Source organism: Rhamphochromis longiceps, linkage group LG4 (genome assembly GCF_057381845.1).
Source record: "Rhamphochromis longiceps isolate RC_006_pf linkage group LG4, R_longiceps_female_GT1.1, whole genome shotgun sequence".
Taxonomy (NCBI): Eukaryota; Metazoa; Chordata; class Actinopteri; order Cichliformes; family Cichlidae; genus Rhamphochromis; species Rhamphochromis longiceps.
Genome location: NC_140560.1, coordinates 16,776,709 through 16,797,177, shown reverse-complemented (window position 1 = coordinate 16,797,177; position 20,469 = coordinate 16,776,709). Strand labels below are relative to the sequence as shown.

Genomic DNA, 20,469 nt, shown 5'->3' with positions numbered 1-20,469 from the left:
TACTTCCCTCTCCCTGTAAGGATGGCCAGTATGCAAAACTAATTTCTCCTCGCTGTCTCGAGGGCAAAGTATAATATACTGATTCAATTCAGCAAGCTTGGGCCACAGCCAGATATGTGAAGTGCATATTAAGAGATCTGTTTTATCCTGTCTACGGGATGTCAGTGCCTCTCTCCACCTTTAAGATATAAAATAATGAAAGTATCTGGGGTGACATACTTTATGAAGTTTATCTAGTAAAAAAGGAGAAAAAGGGCGGGGGCGCATGTTTTCATAGTTTCCATCTATGAATACTAATGGTACATTTTGGGTCTTTGTTTGTGTAGAAAGCCTCTAAGGATGGGACACCCGCGGTTGCCAGGGTAACGGGACTCCAGCTCAGGAATCCGGGGTGTTAACTAACTTATACTGGTCTGGATGCCATTAGTTAAACAGCGGAGGAAGCAGCAATAGCAACCTGCTGTAATATTTATTCAGCAGCACAGACGCTGCTGTTTTCCGTGTCCGTGGCCTGGTGTCCTCCGCACATAGAGAGGGGTCCAGCTTAAAAATGCCTATTAGCCTAAGTAATGAGTCTGTGTGCCCGTGCGCTGCTGCTGCTTCCAGTCAGTGTCAGTCAGACCATAAACAAAACCAATGCTGCTGTCCGGCTCCAAGCCACAGCGACGTCACGCGCGCTTCGGGGAGGGCGTCAGTGCGCCGTCACGGGCTCTTAAACGCTGTGTGGCGTGTTTGACCGAGTGGAGAGAGTTTGAGATCCCCACTTTGCAGAGCGCATGTGGACTGCCAGCCTGTCCGGGACTGAGCGCACGATGAAGACGAGCGACAGGAGGACAGTTTCCTTTTCTGATCTGTAAGATGAGAGCCCCGGCGCTGAGGCCGAAGAGTTCAGGAGGATTTGTAAACGGAAGATTAACAGTTCACGAAGGAGAAATGTCCACAACTGCAACTCCAACCATCCCCTCCTTCCAGCTGACATCTGATCAACTCACAGTGGTCGCTGCGTCCTGTAAGTAAAGCTTTAAGGATGTAATTCGAGTAAAAATCGTTTCTTTAGAGGGAGACATTTGGATACAGCATTTGGATTTAATCTAGCCACACATGCAGATAGCTATATATATATACAGGCTTTTAATGTCTCAGCTTTGGCTCTTATGTTTACCAAGCTCATTAAAAACAAGCTTAGACACTTGAGTTTGTCATTTTAAACACACCAGAGAAACTCTGGACTGACATTTAAAAACAGTGAATAAGCACATTTTTATTTTAAAAAAAACTCATCACAGGCTTCAAATGTGCAAAGTGAGTGGAAAGAAAATGCACAGTGTCTGACTCAGTGTGATTAAGTGACTTCTCATTCTCTCCGGCTTCAAGCAGTTTCCTCTCTGGTGTTCTTCGTGGTTATCGTGGTGCTGCTGTCCATCATCTACCGCAAGGATCCTCAGTGCTGCAGACTGTTTTCCTATCAGGGGCCACATGCAGATATGGTAAGGAAAAACAAACCACATGGCAGAGAGTGTATGTGTGTGTGGGTGGGGGTGAGGGTGAGGGGGGACAAAAAAAACGCCCTGATGCTGAGTTTTGTGGGGGGTTTTCTTTGTAAGGTGATCTGTATGTTCAGTTTCTCAGCACAAACTGTTGAGATTACACTCAAAGACAGGCCGGCACGCAGACATTAAGGCGTGTCAGATTGAATTTGCATAGCGGCACAAACATGGCCTACAATAAACTTGATATGATCAGTGTCAGTCAGTGAATTTGCTCCGGTGGAAATAGCGCGCTGCCAGAAATATCTCTTGAGTGCTGCACTATCTCTCCAATAGAATTGGACAGAATTAGCACTGATGCTACTTCAGCACCATAGTGGCCTAATTAAATCACTGCAAATCAAATTTATTTTTTTTCTGTCCCAGCATTGGCAGGGTGAAGCAAGTCCTTGGGTCTGTTTTTAGCTTGTGTGTTAAAAATCATACCTACAAAATAACATAACTGTTTGCTCACTAAAGAGAAACACTTGACTATCCTCAGTGCTGCAGGTGCTGGTGCAGGATAAACTAAAGAGGAAATGCAAATACTCCCAAAGAATTATACTGTTTATTAGTCGTCTGTTTCCTTTTCCTGACCCGTCTCTCCCCTCCATTAGTCCCCAGGGGTGAGGTTTGAGTGTTATCTTTAGATTGCAGAGACACAACTCATGCCTCCCTCCTTCAACTGACAGGAAGCTGTCTGTTCAGCTGTGTCTTTAATGGAGAGGCTCTGTTGTGCCTGAGTTTAAGGAACTAACAGACTGTTTCACTTGTACAAAGTGGCCATGCTGACCTCTGCTTACAGCTGTACCGTGTTGCTGATAAGAGAAGCACATGATGGTTTCTATTTACCCACAGGTCACGTACAGTGAACTGCACGTGACAGATTAGAGAGTGATGAGTGTCGTTACAATTCCTGCGATTAATTGTGGTGAAAAAGAGGCTTTCACTCTTTTGACCACAAGCGAGAGAAAGTGAAGATTGAGCAACACACACACACAGGCGCTCTTTCATTGTGTTTCATGTCTTCGACTTCATAGTCACATACCTTTCCCTGCTTCAGTTTGCTCCATGAATAGTGGACCGACCCCACGGTGGGTGTTGGAGGTGGGGGGGAGACAAGAGGGACAATGGGAGCTCCTTTAGGCTGCGGCGGAGGAGAAAAAAAGCACACTGCTGCTGGGGTCCTCCCCCGACTTCGACACTGATTTTACACGGTTGTGCTTTTTTCTTCACGCTGGCTGATTCAATGGCAGGCGACAAAAGCTCCTCTCCTTTTTTTTTCCTTTTCTCTTCGACGTGGTGACGTTTCTTTCTTTTTTTTTATCCTCCCTCTCAAAAGTACAAACCAGTGAGGGGAAAATGACCTTTGACATCACCTTTTCTTGGTGCCATCTCTGTGTGTCTGTGAAACGTAATGAGGGTTATGGCAAAGGTCGACAGATCGCGTCACTTTGATGGTGAGTGATGTCATCGTTTAAAAAGGCCTGGGAAAATAATAAATCTGATAAACTGATGATATGTTGATGTGACCCCGTGTTAGTGCAATCTGAGCTGCCTTTGTTGCTTCTGTGTGAGAAGAATCTCTATAGTATTCGCAGCAACTGCTGTTTAGCTCATATCTCTTGTCCTCATGCTGGATCTAAATCTCAGTCAGGCAACAAATTGACTTTGTGGTAAAGGCGGCTCAAATGACATAAAAAGGCCATAATGTGTATTGGAGTGTGCTCCTTAACAGGTACCCGCCGGGGCTACACGGGCAATAGAGGGACGCTGAAAAGACCACACGGTGTGGTTTGTTGCCTAGGGACCTTGATGACACAGTAGGACATCACATTGTTCTCCACACAAAGGAGACTCATTTATTACCTCGTTTTACTAACGGCCTTTTTTCAGGATTTCTGCACCTCATACAGTGAGACACTGACGGGTCTTGTTTTATAGGAGGAGGAGGCACGGAAATCTGAGGGTGGTCGTCTTATTGATTAGATAATTTATGGTACTGCTGAACCAGCCGGTGCACCAAAGTGACTAAACAAGGCATGAAAATTGGTCAATTGGGCTGAAGTTAGTGGTTCTCAGCAACAAGAACCAGAAAAATGCTTCACCTAGTTAAACTCTAAAGGTGAAATTCCAGTCCCGTGTTTAATTAATAACTAAGGGGTTTTTTTTTCCTGTCCCGCAACTTCTTGAATTTATTACTGTTTGTTTTACAGGGTGCTCCCTCTCAGTACTACAGCAGCAGGCAGACGCTGGTGCCATCTCCTTTTCTCGAGCAGACACAGATCACTGATGACAGCAGCACTCAGGTGAGAGAGCCCATCATCTGCTATTAAGCCAAACAAAGCACCTCTCTTCCCCTCTGTGTATGCTAATGGTTAAGGCAGGGCCTTCATTCACATGCACACACTCTATAATACACATAGGCCGGAAAGTCCTCGTCTCTGAAGTGAATGTTTCTGATGAGATTTATCCTTTAACGTGGGTATCTGGGAATAATACCCATCTGGGGTATATGATGGGGGAAATAATTATTTGATACCTGCTGAATTTGTAAGTTTTCACACTTACAAAGAAATGTGCAGTCTCTGATTTCTATATAACATTGTATATTATAATATATATATAATATACATATATTATATACAGAATATCCATCAGAAATCCAGTATTTAACACATTACATAAAAATAATAAACTGATTTGCATGTCACTGAGTGAGATAAATATTTGATCCACAAGCAAAACATGACGTAGTACTTGGTCGAATAACCTTTGTTGGCAAAAGCACAGCAGCAAAACGTTTTTTGTAGTTGGTTTTTGCCCACTCCTCTTTACAGAACCTCTTTAAACTCATCCTTTGGGTTCTCGTCTAAGATTTTACATCCATTGGCCTCTCAATGTGCTGAAGCCATCCTGCACCCTTAGCAGAAACAGCCCCAAAGCATAATGTTCCCACCTCCTTGCTTAACTCTGGGGATGGTGTTTTCTGGGTCATACTCAGCATTTGTCTTCCTCCAAACATGGCAGGTCAAGTTGATGACAAAGACCTTTTGGTGTCATTTGACCACAGCCTTCTCTGAATTATTTAACCTATAGGTGTCTTCGGACGGGCCTGTACATGTGTCTTCTTGTGCAGATCCGTGTGGGCTCAGCAAGATTTCAATCCACTAGTGTAGTGCGTTACCAATGGTGCTCTTGGTGACTGTGGTCCCAACTGCCTGCCTCCTCCGGTATAGTTTTGGGATGATCCATCACAATTCTCATGAGAATGAGGGTAATTGTTAGTCATTTTATAAATTTTGCTTCTTGCTGACAGTGTTGTGGCTCCTCCTAATGTCCTCTGACAACTTTTTGGTCATGCCCGTGGTGGTGGAGAGGTTAGAATGGTAGAAAGTGATTATGTGGACAGGTTTGCTTTATACATGTAAAGAGCTGAGATGGTGAATGTCTGCAACTGACTGACTGATTGTAATTTGTATGTCACATGGCCACACAGAATTCTGGCTGGTTCAAATGCCTACTTCACTCATGCAAATCAGTTTATGTCTTTTATGTCATGTGTTTGGGGTTTTTTGTCTGGATTTTTGGTTGGTATTCTGTCTTTCTCCATTAAAATGAACCTAACATAAAAATCTATTTCATTTAATTTCTTTTCTTTTCTTTCATTTCTTTTTAAGTGAGCAAATCTATAAATTTAGCAGGGCTCAAACACTTATTTCCCCCACTAAACTTCAGACCACTTTTCACAAATAACATAAAGACACCTGCTTCTTGTCCCACTGTGGTCTGTTTACGTCTCAGCAGGCAGGTCAGCTGTTCTACGTCGGCCTGCCCTCCAGCTACAGCCTGCCTGTGCTGGAAGGCCCCCTGCCGAGGCTCCCCTCCTATGAGAGCGTCCGAAAGAAGGACCGCCAGAGGCAGATCCACATGATGATCGCAGACCGTTTTGGTCTCAATGGACCCATTGTGACTGAGGTGGGGTACACTAGAGACTAAAACTGCATTACACAGTTTGGTATTGTTGTAAAGCCTTTGGAAATGTAGCCCTTCAGGTGGTTTTGTTAAGCATGGGATTGTGGGAGAACATTAAATCTCCAAAAAAAGTCGGCTTTTTATTGAAAGCCCTCATTTCTATTGACACAGTGGGTGGAGATAACAGAATGAGACTCTCTTTATTATTGTTAATAGAAAGATGTTGGCACACAATGTTGTAACAAGACCTTAGACTGCATTCAGAGCGCAGTAAACAGGATGCAGTATCAGCTCATCTAATGCCTGCTGCCGAATTGTGCTGGCAGCTGCGTTTCGAGGTTTTACCGTGTTGATCTTTCGCTTAGCTTCTAGTTCGCACAACGCTTGCGCAAACAAGGTAATGAGAAAAAGGAACATCAAACATAATTAAAGCCTGCGTTCTGAGTGCAAACAGTGCCCAAGAATGCAGCTTTGTGCTCCCATCTTCCACCGTTTTTTTCTACTTTGACCTCCTCTCCGTTTCTTTAATTAAACACCCCCTAGCATGACTGCTCATCACCAAAGCACATTCACACACAATACTCTTCTGTCATCCCATCACTAGTCACTGACAAACATTCCTCTACACAATCTGAACTCTATCTTGCAAGAGTTCAGATGATGGACCCCTTTATTTCCCCGCCTGCCCTGCGTGGCCCGAGGCAGGACGGCAGTAAAACTTTGCAGCCTGGTATGCGTGCACGTGTGGTGCGGGTATCAAACGGGGGGCAGGGTTGTGGGGTTGCACTTGTCGCCTGAGGGTCCCCAAGCAATTAAAAGATAAGAGGACTCAGTCAGGAAGCGTGAATCTGCTAGATGTGATGAGAAAGATAATATATTTGGGGGGAAAAAGTAACATGTTCCAGACAGCCAGGATGGGGATGGATTAATTGGTAATGTAAATACAAACACGTTCTGCTTTACCACAGGGTCAGATTTCAGTTCTTTCAGGCCTGTGGATGCTCTCAGATTAACTCAGTCCTTCCGGATTGTTCGAGGACTTTTAATTTTCCTGAAGAATTTTGTGGTCTGCAACCTCGGTGGCATTACTGTGTGCTCTCAGACAGCTATGGAGAACAGTGCCCTTTGGCAACTTGGGAAATGTTTCCCAAAAGTCTTCAGAAGTCTCATCACTGCATACAAAGGCAGCAGTATGACAGTAACATGTATACACGTGCATCTCATTACTGAATGATATTCCATGTCTTTCCTTAAATCTGTATTAAGATAGCAGCTGTAAACATAATATTACCACTTGATTAATGCTATATTATAATGACCATGGAGTTTGCATGTTCTCCCTGTGCCCATGTGGGTTTCTTCTGGGTTTTCCAGCTTCCCCATCCACAGTCCAAAGACATACAAATTAGGTTAACTGGTTATTAGGACATAGATGTGAATGTGAGTGCAAATGGTGGTCAGTTGTATTTAATTCATGCTACTCCAGTTGTATTTGTTTGTGAAAGTATTTGCCTACAGAAAGCTGACAAAGCAGGGTTTTCAACCACTGCAAACTTTTCTCTGAGCAGTCGACCAAACTATCAACTATGTGGTTGACAAGTGGGCCAGAATAGGGAAGGAGTGACAGCAGAGTTAACCAGGAGTGAGAGAAGTGCGATCAAAAAAATACAGCAAGAAAAGTACCAAAAGTGGCCATTTCAGCTCCCTGTGTGTTATAATGGTGTGAAACCAGCCCAGTGAAGGAACAATGGGCTGGTTTCAGTCATTATGCAAATGTACTGTTTATAAGATTTGGGGAAACCTGCAGTCAGCCGAGACTGAAGAAGTCACTTGGATGAGTGACGAAACGTTTCTCCCACAAAACGCTATGTCCAGATGAACAGAATCAACTTTTGGAGATTTACTTACCTGGATGATTGAACATGCATCAAGACGAAAGCAAAATTATGAATTCCTGAAGTCCTGAATAAGTCGGAAATCTGAATTTCTGACTTCCCAGTCAGAATTTGAATCTAGAATGTTCCTTCAACTTGGATTTCTTACTTGGAAAGAGAATAAAAAACAAACAAACAAAGTATTATGCTGTATTGCCAGTGATACAAGAGTTAGCTAACTTAGCTAACAAATCCTGTTTTTACTTGCTTTTGTTCCGATATCTGAGTTCGAAGGTATCTAGAACACGGTGGAACACCAACGACAGCACAATCTAGAGTAGGGCACAGATTAGTTGTACCACATGTTTCTGACATTGCCGCCATCTGACTGCAGGCAGCTGGGCAGTCTGAGCTGCCCTAAGCTGCCCAACGACTCCCAATATGCCACAGGTGTCGAACTCCAGGCCTCGAGTGTCCTGCAGGTTTTAGATGTGTCCTTCATCCACAGCTGATTTAAATGGCTAAATTACCTCTTCAACATGTCTTGAAGTTCTCCAGAAGCCTGGTAATGAACTAATCATTTGATTCAGGCTTGTTGACCCAGGGTGATATCTAAAGCTTGCAGGACACCGGCCCTCGAGATCTGGAGTTCGACACCCCTGCAATATGCTGTCACCATTGAACTGTCATTTCCCATTAGCCCTACGACAGACTCATGATCTGTCCAATCACAGCTAAAATAGGCTCCAGCTCCACCCCACACATCCCGCAAACCTGAATTGGATAAGCAGAAATAATGAATAGATGTCAGCAGCCTATTTTTTCACTCTGCAGAGATTATGTTACATTAGCATTTTGAGTCTGAAGAGCTGATTAAGTTTATTTTTCCATTAAGTTCTGTTAAATGCTTATCTTGGTCCACCTGCTGGCTGCTAACTTTATCTGAATCAGAGCAGTTAACCTGTGGATCTGAACACTCCACAGACCCTTCAGTTACTTGCTAATTTTAAACAATTAGCTATTCTGACCGACAGTTCAGCTCATAGATGTTCGTGTAATATTTAGTGTAAAATCTCTTCTATCTTTTTCCCCCATCTCCTACAGCCTCCTCCAACATACGAAGAGAGCATCCGTCAGTCGGTGGAGCTGCCGTACGACATCCTCTCATCCAGCCTGGACGTCCCCTCTGCTCAGAGTTTCTACACCAACACTAGAGCCGTCGTTCAGACTGACACAGCGCCTCCAGCTAACTTTGAGGCCGCCGACAACACCGTCCTACCCATGTGACGCCGATCAAGCCATCAAGCTTTCTGGTGAATGTGAAGCAGAATTGCGATATTTAACGTAACGCAGATGCAGTTACTAAATCGACTGGATCCTTAACACTTGTGTACAAGATGATTCTGATACCTCAAAACTGACAGAGCTAATGTTGATCATGAGCTGGAAGGCAACCATACGAGGAGCCGCACACCCTGCAGGGAAGGACACGTTTGAATGTTAAAAATACTTTGTGACATTTACTGTGCTCTACCGTGCCCGTGAGTTTGAAAACAGAAACACTGAATACTCATAAAACTAAGGTGGCTGGCACATCTCGAACAGGAGAGGGCAGAACTGAAACATACCAAAAAAAGGGAACGACTATTTACTTTGTTGGTTACAGTGACGTGTATTAAATTCTGTTAATGGACTTATGTTTTCACAGTTAGCTCTTCTCATTTATTCTAATGTCCCCGAACTGGAAACCTCATTGTGTGGTTTTTAAAGAGGTCTGTTTGTTTAGTAGCTGCCGCAAAGCGGGCTTCTTTACCCCGCTGAGGCGATGCAACGCTGCTCTAGCTTGAGAGGGAGAATAAAAAAGGTGCTAATGAGAGTGCCTTTCATGGAATCGAAACTAGACATTCATTACAAAACCTTTGTCTTTACCCCATCTTTTGATTTTTTTCTATTTACACACCAGATTTTATGTCTTAATGTTCTGTGCGTTATTTTCTCTTACTTTCCATGTGCACGAGTTGTATGTTTGCCCTGCATATGTCTCGTACTGTATTTATTGAAGAAAGATAACTGACATCTTGTTATTTCTCTGTGGAAACAAATGTAATAAATACTTTTATTGCTTTGTTCGTGAATGTTTTTCATTACACAGCCGCAGTTTATGTATGTGGACCACATCCAAACCACTCACAGTGAGGTAAGATTTTATATGCGCGTTTCTGAGTGCATGTTGTTTTGAAAACAAAGGACAAATCAGGAAAATTTCATGGGAGATTGTTGTCTAATTAGTATTTCCCAAACTAATTTCCATGAATTTTATTGAATTCTGGAGTTCAATAAAAACTGGAATATTTTCAGTTTTTAGGTCCTAATATTCAAAAACAACTTCCTATGGCGAAACATTCCCATTATGGAAAAATAATGACCAGTCTTTCGTTTTTATTGTAGCTTCACAGAGTGGAAAATCCTGAAAAAAATTACATAAAAGTTATAAACTGACTTTTTGTCATTGACTTCAATAAGGATTTGATACTCTATGAAGCTTGGTGAGAAGGCGACAACTGTTGGTGTCATTATTCAGAAATGGAAGAAATATAAAATGAATTCAGGCTCTATGCAAGATCTTGCCTCAACAGTGATCAGCCCAAAAAGTAAACAGGTGGAGCTTGTTAATGATCTGAAGGCAGTTGGACCAAAGTACACCACTAGTAAAACACGACGCTTTATTAAATTGAAATCTTGCTGTGCCACAAGGTCTACCTGCTCAACAAGACACGTATACGGCCCCGTCTTAGCTTTGCTAGTGAACATCTAAATAATTCAGAGAAGGCTTGGGAGAAAGTGCTGTGGTCAGAAAATCGACCTCTTTGCCATCAACCTGACCCAATACGTTTGGTGGAAGAGGAATCCTGAGTGTGTCCCAGAAAACACCATTTTTCCAAACCTGGTGACCAACTACGAGAAACGTCTTACCGCTGTGTTTGCCCACAACGATTTATCTACCAATACTAGATCATGTTTTGCTTGGGAATCAAATTATTATTTCCACTCAGTGACATGAAAATCAATCTATAACTTTTATGTAATGTGCTTTTTTCTAGCTTTCTGGTTGTAGTAATATGAACCGCTACTGAGTTCCACCATATCAGTGAATTACTGTTTTCTTTATATCACTTGTTTTCACCTTTGGCAATATAAAACTCCTTTCTGCTGCAGATCGTGTTCAATGATTATGTCGACTGAACTGTGTTTCATTCCATATAATGCATGCAGTAATCTTGTCTCTAGGATATTTAATTTAGATCTCATTGATATTAGTTCTGTAAAAGCACTGCAATAAAGAACCGGCAGCTTTATTTTGCACTACCTGCAAGGTTTTATTTCTATTGCTGAAGCACTTGAGGGGCTCACACAAGAACAATAAAGCTGAGGCAGAACTAATGCAACCAAAGCATCAAGTCTGAAACTCTTCTGACCACTGACAAACCTTTAGCAGTTTACTTGCAATATCTCCTGCACTTCACCTGGAGTACTATTAACACTCAGTCTATGCATTTGTGACTTAGCAACATCTAATACCTGTTTATTAACCTTTTACAACCTTCAACTACTTATTTAGTATTTCATTTATCAATCGATGGTTCAGCTGCATTGTTTAGTCATCAGGAAACACTGATGACTTCCATTTGTATTAACAATCCGAGCCATTGTTAATACAAATGGAAGGTCTTAATAAAGACTGAAAATTACACAAAATATCTAGCTTGAGGTATTCCATACCTTACATTCACTATACTGACAAAGGTATTCAGTCACCCATCCAAATCATTGAATTCAGGTGTTCCAATCACTTCTGTGGCCACAGGTGTATAAAATCAAGCATCCAGACATGCAGACTGCTTCTACAAACATTTATTAAAGGATACATCGCTTTCAGGAGCTCAGTGAGCTTTAGCGGTGTACGGTCATTGGATGTCACCTGTGGAACAAATCCACTCGTGAAATTTCCTCACTAATAAATATTCCACAGTCAGCTGTTAGTGGTATTATAACAAAGTGGAAACAACTGGGAACGACACCAACTCAGTCACAGAGTGGTAGCCCATGTTAAACCACAGAGCGGGGTCAGCAGATGCTGAGGATCATAGTACGTTGAGGTCGCCAACTTTCTACAGAGTCAGTCACAGACATCCAAACTTCACGTGGCCTTCAGGTTAGCTCAAGATCGGTGTGCAGAGAGCTTCATGGAATGGGTTTCCATGGCTGAGCAGCTGCAACAAAGCCTTACATTACCAAACACAATGCAAAGTGTCAGGTGCAGTGGTGTAAAGCATGCCGTCACTGGACTCTAGAGCGGTGGAGGTGTGTTCTCTGGAGTGACGAATCATGCTTCCCCATTTGGCATTCTGATGGACAAGTCTGGGTTTGAAAGGACAACACTATTTGTCCGGCTTCATTGTACTAAATGTAAAGTATCAATCAATCAACTGATTTCACTTGCAGACTTCAAAAGACATGCAAATGTTTTTGTGAAATCATCACTGGGAACTTGTTGTTGTATTTGATATGACTGTGTGAATTAGATAAATTTAGCTATTTTATTATTTCTTGTATTGTTGTAATTTTAATGTTTGTCCGGAACAGATCTGCCTTGTAAATGAGACATTGAGTTTCAATGGGACAACCTGTATAAATAAGGGTTAAATAAATTTTTTTTTAAAAAAAGGTTTGGTGGAGTGGGGATTATGTTCTGGGATTGTTTTTCAGCAGTTGGGCTTCAGGCCCTTAGTTCCAGTGAAACATGACTGCACACCAGTGCACAAAGTAACATCTATAAAGACATGGATGAGCGAATTTGGTGTGGAAGAACTTGGTCTGCGCAGTCCTGACCCCAACCTGAGAGAAAACCTTTGGGGGAAATTAGAGTGGAGACTGCGAGCCAGGCCCATCTCGTCCAACATCAGTGTCTTACCTCACAAATGTTCTTCTGGGAGAATGTTCAAAAATTCCCATAAACACTTCTAAACCTTGTGGAAAGTCTTCCCAGAAGAGTTGAGGCTGTAAATCCATATTAAACTTTATGGATTAGGAACGGGATGTCACTCAAGTTCATTTGCGTGTGAGGGCAGACGAGGCAAACTTTTGACAATATAATGTGCCTTTTTAACAATAGACAGCCGTTACACAGTAAATCAAATGTTACGGTGATACATGTATAATCAGAGGCAGCAGTTTAAGCTGATGCTGAGATGACAGTGAACTTCCAGTATGCAAGGATTAAATCTAATATATCTGCGCTTCAAGTCTTGCAAGTGTGCCCTTAATAGCAGAAATGATATCAGGTTTATCAGATTTAGTTAGTCTGTGTGCGCTGAATGAACCTGTGCATGTAAAATAAATCCAGTGGCATAAACTGATTTGCTGCAGTGCAAGCCATATAGAAGAAAATGTAAATACACAAGTGAAACAGTCGCATTTTTAAAACTTGAATCCAAACTACAGATTTGCCTCTTTAAGACAGCATAAAATACTGTTACCTTACCAAGATGGTCGCGAGCTCTGCCCATTAATGAGCCGCTTTCGTCACTCACGGAAAAAAACGAAACTGCACGAGCAGCCGACTGTCAGTCTGGTATGTAAACAAGGTCAGACACAGACTGCAGAACAGAGACCAGACACTTTTAGACCCGGCAGCTTCTCGCTTAAAGAAAGAGGCAAGAGGAAAACCGAAGAGCTTCAACAAAACTCCGCGGATCCCGGTAAGCTGCAGGTCAGCTGGCGCCTTATTACTAACCGCGCTGTTTCGCAGGACGCACTGCAGGGGACGAATTATAGGACAACAACGCTATAAATGCATGAACCTGTCATGTTGTTGTGTGGACATTGGTGGTAAAAATCAGTCTGCAACGTCTGCAAAGAGGCATCTTTGCACATGTGATGCAAATCTGCCGCAAAGTCACTCAGCAGATTTGTGTTTACCTCCTGCGCAGTCATCAGCTGCCTGCGAACTGGGCCGCTCTCACTCTGCAAAAGCTGCATGGTCATGCTTTCCCACAGCATTAATACAAAGCGAGCACTTCCCCATTGTTAGACGTGTCGTCTAAAAAAATTGAGTCTTTCATTTGATTTTATGTGTTGTGATTTCTGTTGTTGTTTTCCTGTGTGACGCAGCATTGACGTGTATGTACAGGTGCGTGTTGTTGGTAGATTCCTGAGTGGTGCAGCTTAGTTTTGTATATGAAAGTGGGCCTAACCAGCGCTATTTCGAGCCGTCTTCAAGCTGCACAGAAACACAGTTTATTCACATGAAACAAGGGGTGATATTGCATGCAAATACAGGCTTTATTAATTGCATTGTGTTGTGTTTTGTTGTGGGGGGGTTTTTGTACGTCCTGCTCAGCCTGAGAACCAGTTTTGTCTGGTCATGATAATTGATGCAGTGCCAACCAGACACAGACTGAGCTCACACTGTATTCTTCTGCAGATGATGAGGGAGAGAAAAAGGCCAGAGTGAGTGACATACAGAGTAAATAAGGCAGGGAGACAGAAAATCTGGGCCTTTCCTGCCTCAGACTGCTTGTTTTTATCGCGTTACTGCTGCTCAAGTTAATAATCACTGCTGTTCTCTGCTTCTGCTCGATGACCTTCTTAAAGACTTTGTGCTCTGCATGCGTGTGGCATCTATGACTTCATTAACTTTGTTGATCCTTTATATAACTTGCCAAAACTCCACCGCTGCATCCCTCACCTTTTACTGTTATTGTTATGTTCTGATCTCCAAAAGGCCGTGTGATGTTTCCATCATCATCATGTATTTACTGATTTACTTGACCTCCCAGTGTTTTGGAACTAAACATTGCCCATTTTCCACTTCAGCATTCACCTCCTAGAAGACACCAAGGACAATAACAAGTCCTTAGGGGTTTGAGGAGCAGCAGTGAGATAACTCACTGCTGTTTTTACCGCCATGGAGTTGCCATCAGATTTCTGAGATGTAGCAGATTGTGCTTAAATGCTTCATTACCGCGTAATGCTGCTTGTCAGGATGACACATGGTCTGGACAGGAATGAATGAATGGGTAGTTTGCTAAAGCTAAATTTTTTGTGTGTTTTGTGTGTCATGTTAGGACAGGCCAGCCAAAATGATGCAGTGTTTTCACTTCATGGTGGAGCCGGCCAAAAACCTGACGGCCAAGATCAAGGTAACCCATTTCTGTACACTCTAATAAAAATATTGTGTGTTTAATGTTCAAACGTGGCCCCTGGCAGGAGGTCACGTTTATACTCAGGTAGACAGCTGACATAATAAATTTTTTTTATAATCTTACCTGTTTGGTGTTGGTGTTTGGCTTAATGTAAGTAAAAAGGGGGGTTACTCTATGCAGGGAGTTGATGAGATGAAATGAGACAGAGGCTTTTTTTTTTTCTGCTGACAGGATCAGAGCCCCGATGTGCATTTTGATTAGGCTAAGTGACCGCCCCCTTTCCCAGTTGGCCTTATTACTTTCTAAAGCCCTTGTGAACCAGCACTAATGCTGTCTAAATGTCTTTCTTTGTGGCTCGAACACTCGTCTTTACTCCAGCATTTTCTCACGGAAAATCCTTTACTTGTATTTTCCTCGCAGGATTCGCACAAGAGGGCAAAGAAAGAGAAGAGGGAGCCCCTGGATGAGGACCAGTTGTTCGTCGTGGAGCTGGCTAGAGACATCGGCCGAGTGTGTCAGGTAAAAACGTCTTGTGAACCTGAACTGATGCTTGCATTCCCTCACTGTCTTAGTGTGCGCTTTCAGGATGAATGGGATAGTGTCATTGTAACAGTTTTCTCTTAATGCCAAAAGTGACGCTGATCATCACTGTTGTTTACAGCCTAATGAAGGAATTATTAAACTCTGAAATAATTAGCAGTCTTCATCAATCCACTGTTTTTCTCTCCATTTTACCCTTGCAGAGATCAGCAATGCTGGAGCACATCTGGAACCAAAATGACATCTGGCCAACTCCTCTCTGCAGGGCCTTCATCCTACAGTGGGCCTCCATGCTGGAAAGCAAGGTGTTTAACTGAAAAGTACCAAAGCATCATTTGTGTGGGAAGTGATATACTATTGTTTTGCCATTGATTGGCTGTATTGCACAAGCCAATGATAATTCAAATACACTGTGGAGTCAAGGATGGTCGCAAACAGTCATATGCAGGACAAATTATTCTAGTTCAACCACAGACAGTAAAGATGAATGTAGCTTCTGAAAAAATAAAGTCAATGTGGAAGTGGAACTTGCATTCTAAGTGAAGGCCACCAGATGGCGATAGCTGTGTTTGCAAAGAGACTGAGTCCTATTGAAGTCTCCCACTTGACACCATGTGCCAGCCATGTGCATATTGTGTGAGACTTGTCCAACATATTGGACCTGATACAATCATGCAAAGAAGAGACTTCCCCAAAACCTTGCAGTGATTGCTTGAGCTAGCAGACTAGAGTTGCCTGCGGTTTTACATGCTTGTCTACAAATATTTGCTAACCACTAGCTTAGTGATAGTAAGGCTGACACTTCTGGTTTGTGTCACACTTTTACAGTTTCCCTACAGCCTTACTGTAGCCTTACTTAAGTCCCTTACTTTCATCCAAACTACCACTGCAGCAGTCACAAGGAGGTTTTGCCAACCAGTTGAGGAATACACATTTTCCCCAAAGTAACACGTGGTTGCTAGGGGGTCACTGATTAGTCTGTAAGACTTTGTTAATGAGGCTTTAGCAGTCATTTTCATGTAATAATTTCCCCCTCATGACCAGGTCTCTAGTACTGTGTTACTGGGACTTTAGTGGTCCTACACTGTCACCATGATTTTTGCACATCCATAATGATTGCAAAACCTCAATAGAAGTCTATGGGAAGATTTCTGTCTTGAAAGTCTTGGTTAAATCATGTTTTAGGAAGCAGGATTGTCTGCGGTATTATCAGCTCATTCACTGGCAGTGAGTTGTCAGTTGCAAGCAATTAGCCAGCAAGCAAGTGGTGTCACAGGTTGATCTGTCTTTACATTCAGTTTTTTGATACCAAGATGGTGCCGGTGAAATCGCTCACCACTTCAGAAAGTCGCCGTAGCTATGTCCACCTTTTGTACTTTCTACAAGTTCTCTACAAACAGCAAATGAGAAATTTGAGCTCAGAAGTATCATGACTACATACAGTAACCAGCAGTAATCATTGCCTTAAAAAGCTTGAAAATATATTTACATGTCAGTATGTCATAGCATTGACCATACTACTGATGTTAGCCTCAACTATGCCTTTCTAATAGATCTGGACAGGAATGAATGAATGGGTAGTTGATAGAGTTGGATGTCTCGAGACCACTTTTATGTGGTCTTGGTCTCGGATCCCTCGGTCTCGTCTTGGTCTTGCTGTCTCGGTCTTGCTCTCTCAGATCGACATAGTGGTCGGGAGATTTGGAGTCAACAGTATCCATGACACACAACGTAACGTTCGATAATGTTTCATACGCAAAAGCATCAGCTCTAAGAGCTGTGCTTACAGAGTGCTTTGTAGTGAATCAGAAGAGTCGACTCCCATTGAGCGAGAGCCGGCTCCTCACTTAATTTCCTTAATTTCCTTTCGCTGGTCAGCCTTCACACAGTGGCCCAGCTATGCTCCAATCCCTCCATATTGTGGCCAATCACATGCAAGGATATAGGATAATATCATTATGTGACAAACAGAGAGGGTGAGAGACGCGGCAGTCAAGTGGAGCGTGCGTCTGTCCTCTCAGTAAGTGAGTGAGACAGTAGACAGCGGTGAGGAGGGCTGTGCGAGTGCATCGCAAAAACACATAAATATGCCTGACACCTGTAAACGAACCAGCATCTGGCTGCAGTTTAAAGACTTTTTAGTCTCGGTCTTGGACTCGTCTCGACTTTGTCTTGGTCTTGACTCTGTCTGACTTGGTCTTGGTCTTGTCTTGGTCTCGATGCCCTCTGGTCTTGGTATTGCCTTGGTCTTGGTTTAGGCGGTCTTGACTACAAGTCTAGTAGTTGAATGGCCAGCTAATAGGATGATCAGTAAGATCATGGTCGTTACAATCTAAAAAGATACAACGTGTGACAGAGCGATAGTTCAAGCTATCACATGATTTGGCATTCCAGGAAGTTCTCACTTTATTATTGTATGCATGCACTGGGAACCTTGTGTTAATGACTTTGCTGAAAGGGTTGAATTGAATATTGGTGAGAGTGTAAGTAGTGTGCATGAAGGTTATGCTGAGAAAATGGAAATGTGCCCATAAAATGACAAATGTGACCTTGAGCAGACTTTGGAAGAAGTAAGCTGAATTAAAACCTGACCAAATCTGATCAAATCTTATGAATTGTGAACATGTGGACAGTCAGATGACCTAAAAGGAAACATCAGATTCCTGCAGAAAATTAATAGTCACAGTAGAACTACACGTCTTTTAGGTATAGAGGTATATTTAATAAATGTGTGTTTTTCTCTGTGCAGATGAGACCCATGCAGACTGATGGCTGGCCAGAGATGAATGAGGGCAAACAGCCCGATGTGACGAGTGAGAAGGACCTGCAGCAGGCCAAAGCTGTTATTCTCGAATGGATCAAGGATATAAGAGCCCAGCCTGAGGTGGGAGGTTCAGACATACAACTAATATTTCCTTCAAAACAAAAAATAAGTTTGCTCATTGTTTTTTATTGACATTGATCATTCTGCAGCAAAGTGTGTGGCCCGGAGAACCAGTGGTGAAGAATCTGGAGGACGTGCAGTCCGCCTGGCGCTGGGGCCGTGCTCCCAATCTGCTGACCGCCATGGAGCTGCTTATGTGGACTTTAATGTTACAGCGGCCTGACAAGGTAGAAGTTCTTTCTGTAATCCACAGGTCAAACTTTACAGCTTGCATGACTCGCTGCAGTTAATCAATGAGGCCTCTTTGTTGTTTGTTCCTACAGGACACCATCCCACAGCAGTGGCTTCTGTGGAAACAGAAGACTCAGAAGATCGGTTTGTAAATCGTAACTCAAGCTGACTTTGGTTGTTTCTTTGGAAATATTTACCCTCTTATGAGTTTATCATTCTCTTTTTCCAGGTGCCATATCCTACATCCCTCAACCAGGTGAGATACTGTAGACCACGAATCACACATTACTATTCCCATGCTGGTGCATTTACACTATTAGATCCACTTACTTTTATTTTCCCTTTTTTTTGGCAGTGTGGGATTGGATTGCAGATGCTGCAGGTACAAAATTAAATATTTAATCAGCTTTTTTTCCCCATATAATCTTTGCTCAACCTGTTTTGTAATTTAAACCTCTTCACATTTCCCCTCTAGTGGAGGTGACCCTGGATCTGGACACGGCCAACCCTGATCTGCTCATCTCTACTGATGAGAAAAGGATGCGCTGTGGCTTTGAGAGAAAAGATATTCCCAACTACCACCAGCGTTTTGACGGTTGGTGGTGTGCCGTTGGAACGGAGGGCTACGGCACTGGTCGCCACTACTGGGAGGTGGAAGTGGGAGAGCGCGACTGGCGGCTGGGCGTTGCTAAAGAGTCGGCCCTGAGGAAAGGTTTTAAGTCGCTGAACACAGATACGGGGTACCTGACCTTGCGGCTGGAGAGGGGCACTGAGCTTAAGGCGCTGACGGTGCCATTCACCGCGCTGCCACCCGGCCTCATCCCCCGCAAGGTGGGCGTCTACCTCGACTATGACAACAACCAGCTGTCCTTCTATGATGTGGACAAACATTTCCACATTTACACCTACAACGAGAGCTTCGATGAGAAGCTTTTCCCACTGTTTGGCACAGTGGAGATCATCAAGGATCTGGTTATCAGGTCTCCAGCAGCCAAAACCCAGTGTCTGTGCTCCACATCTTGCATGTGGGGTTGAGTTTCCCTCCGTGGGCATTTCCTTTAAAAAAAAACATCAGTAGACATCATAGTGAAGTATAACAATCCCAAATCACAGGGAGGTTGCAAAAGACCTTAAATGTGCTACTGAATAGCTTCACTCTGTGACCACTCTCTATGCTGCTGCTTTAATGTGATTGTTGCTTCCATTTTCTCACTACAGAGTTATAGTGCAACCCTTTTGCTCACATACGTGATGAAATGCCATCTAATGAAATGCCGTCATCTTCTTTCAAGAGAAACCTATAGTGTTAATGTGATGTATTGTGCATTATTAATCCAGCAATAAAATGCACTCGTGTGAATAATAAATAAACCAAATCTATGTCTTGATGCTTCATGTCTTTATTGATACTGCTGATATTCTGTTTGGTAATGTATTTAAAATATATACAGTTATATACAATTTATACACTCATCATTGGCATGAATGTCGTGTTAATTTTGGATTTCTTATTATTTCTTTGAACTGTCCTTTTTCCAGAGTGCAATGATTGTACGGCATATGTTTTGAATGACTGTAAAAAACAAGAATTGAGTGCACAAGTTTGAATTTATTATCCTTTCTTTTATTTGACGGGCATGGATTAGTATTTTTTCACCAACAAGGAGGTTCCCAAAAAGCTATTAGCAGAAAACTTAGCACATCTAAGTTAAGGGAAAAGGCTGAGCCATTCCAAATGACAAAAGAACTGGATTGAAAGTCTGTGACAACAGGTCTTATAGAGTGATGAATGTGAGTTTGAAGTATTTGGTTGAAATTGTTGTCAATATGTATGGGAGAAGTCAGGAGAGAAATACAATAGTGAGTGTCTACAGCCATCTGCAAAATGGTGGAGGCCCTGTCATGTTTTGGGGCTCTATTTTAGCTAGCAGTGTTGGGGATCTAATCAAGATTGATAAAATTAAAAGCAGAAAGAAAAAAAAACTGAAAAAAAGAACTAGATTACATTATAATCTATGATGCAACAAAACCTTGAAAACATTTGATTGGTAGTGGCTTCATTTTTCAACATGACGATGATCCTAAACAATGTAAATGTACGGAAGAGGATTAGGGCCACCAGAAAAAATTGGCACGTCTTTTTTCTTCTATTCCAGAGTTCTGAGGAAAAAGTCAGAATTCTGAAAATAGTTCTTTTCTTTTTCCCTCATTTTTGACTGACTTTCTTTTCTCAG

The 20,469-nt window shown here is 42.5% G+C and overlaps 2 protein-coding genes across 5 annotated transcripts; both read left to right on the top strand.

The window, feature by feature from the left end:
- Nucleotides 1-487: 487 nt before the first annotated feature.
- LOC146671322 (uncharacterized) lies at nt 488-9,502 on the top strand. 3 transcript variants are annotated; one of them, XM_085403521.1, is made up of 5 exons: nt 488-1,009; nt 1,375-1,487; nt 3,743-3,835; nt 5,331-5,504; nt 8,480-9,502. In XM_085403521.1, exons 1-5 carry the CDS (start codon nt 859-861, stop codon nt 8,660-8,662), a joined length of 714 nt encoding a protein of 237 aa, XP_085259647.1. In that variant the 5' UTR covers nt 488-858; the 3' UTR covers nt 8,663-9,502. The 3 variants fall into 3 exon arrangements, with proteins under 3 accessions (XP_085259647.1, XP_085259649.1, XP_085259648.1); XM_085403523.1 differs by having other exon boundaries at nt 490-1,009; nt 5,334-5,504; XM_085403522.1 differs by having other exon boundaries at nt 510-1,009; nt 1,378-1,487.
- A 3,503-nt stretch (nt 9,503-13,005) lies between these two features.
- On the top strand, nt 13,006-19,611 carry LOC146671321 (uncharacterized). 2 transcript variants are annotated; one of them, XM_085405155.1, is made up of 10 exons: nt 13,006-13,145; nt 14,503-14,577; nt 15,001-15,099; nt 15,324-15,425; nt 17,870-18,004; nt 18,094-18,231; nt 18,328-18,379; nt 18,465-18,491; nt 18,591-18,617; nt 18,711-19,611. In XM_085405155.1, the coding sequence occupies exons 2-10, from the start codon at nt 14,518-14,520 to the stop codon at nt 19,268-19,270; spliced, it is 1,200 nt and encodes a 399-aa protein (XP_085261281.1). In that variant the 5' UTR covers nt 13,006-13,145; nt 14,503-14,517; the 3' UTR covers nt 19,271-19,611. The 2 variants fall into 2 exon arrangements, with proteins under 2 accessions (XP_085261281.1, XP_085261282.1); XM_085405156.1 differs by having other exon boundaries at nt 13,014-13,134.
- The last annotated feature ends 858 nt before the right edge of the window (nt 19,612-20,469 follow it).

What these genes read in the sequence shown, in the direction of transcription:
- LOC146671322 (XM_085403521.1), top strand. Translation starts at nt 859, where the DNA reads ATGAGAGCCCCGGCGCTGAGGCCGAAGAGTTCAGGAGGATTTGTAAAC. An exon ending in CTGATGACAGCAGCACTCAG is followed by an intron (nt 3,836 to 5,330) that starts GTGAGAGAGCCC and finishes TTTACGTCTCAG; the next exon opens with CAGGCAGGTCAGCTGTTCTA. An exon ending in ATGGACCCATTGTGACTGAG is followed by an intron (nt 5,505 to 8,479) that starts GTGGGGTACACT and finishes CATCTCCTACAG; the next exon opens with CCTCCTCCAACATACGAAGA.
- LOC146671321 (XM_085405155.1), top strand. Translation starts at nt 14,518, where the DNA reads ATGATGCAGTGTTTTCACTTCATGGTGGAGCCGGCCAAAAACCTGACG. An exon ending in ACCTGACGGCCAAGATCAAG is followed by an intron (nt 14,578 to 15,000) that starts GTAACCCATTTC and finishes TTTTCCTCGCAG; the next exon opens with GATTCGCACAAGAGGGCAAA. An exon ending in TGTTACAGCGGCCTGACAAG is followed by an intron (nt 18,232 to 18,327) that starts GTAGAAGTTCTT and finishes TTGTTCCTACAG; the next exon opens with GACACCATCCCACAGCAGTG.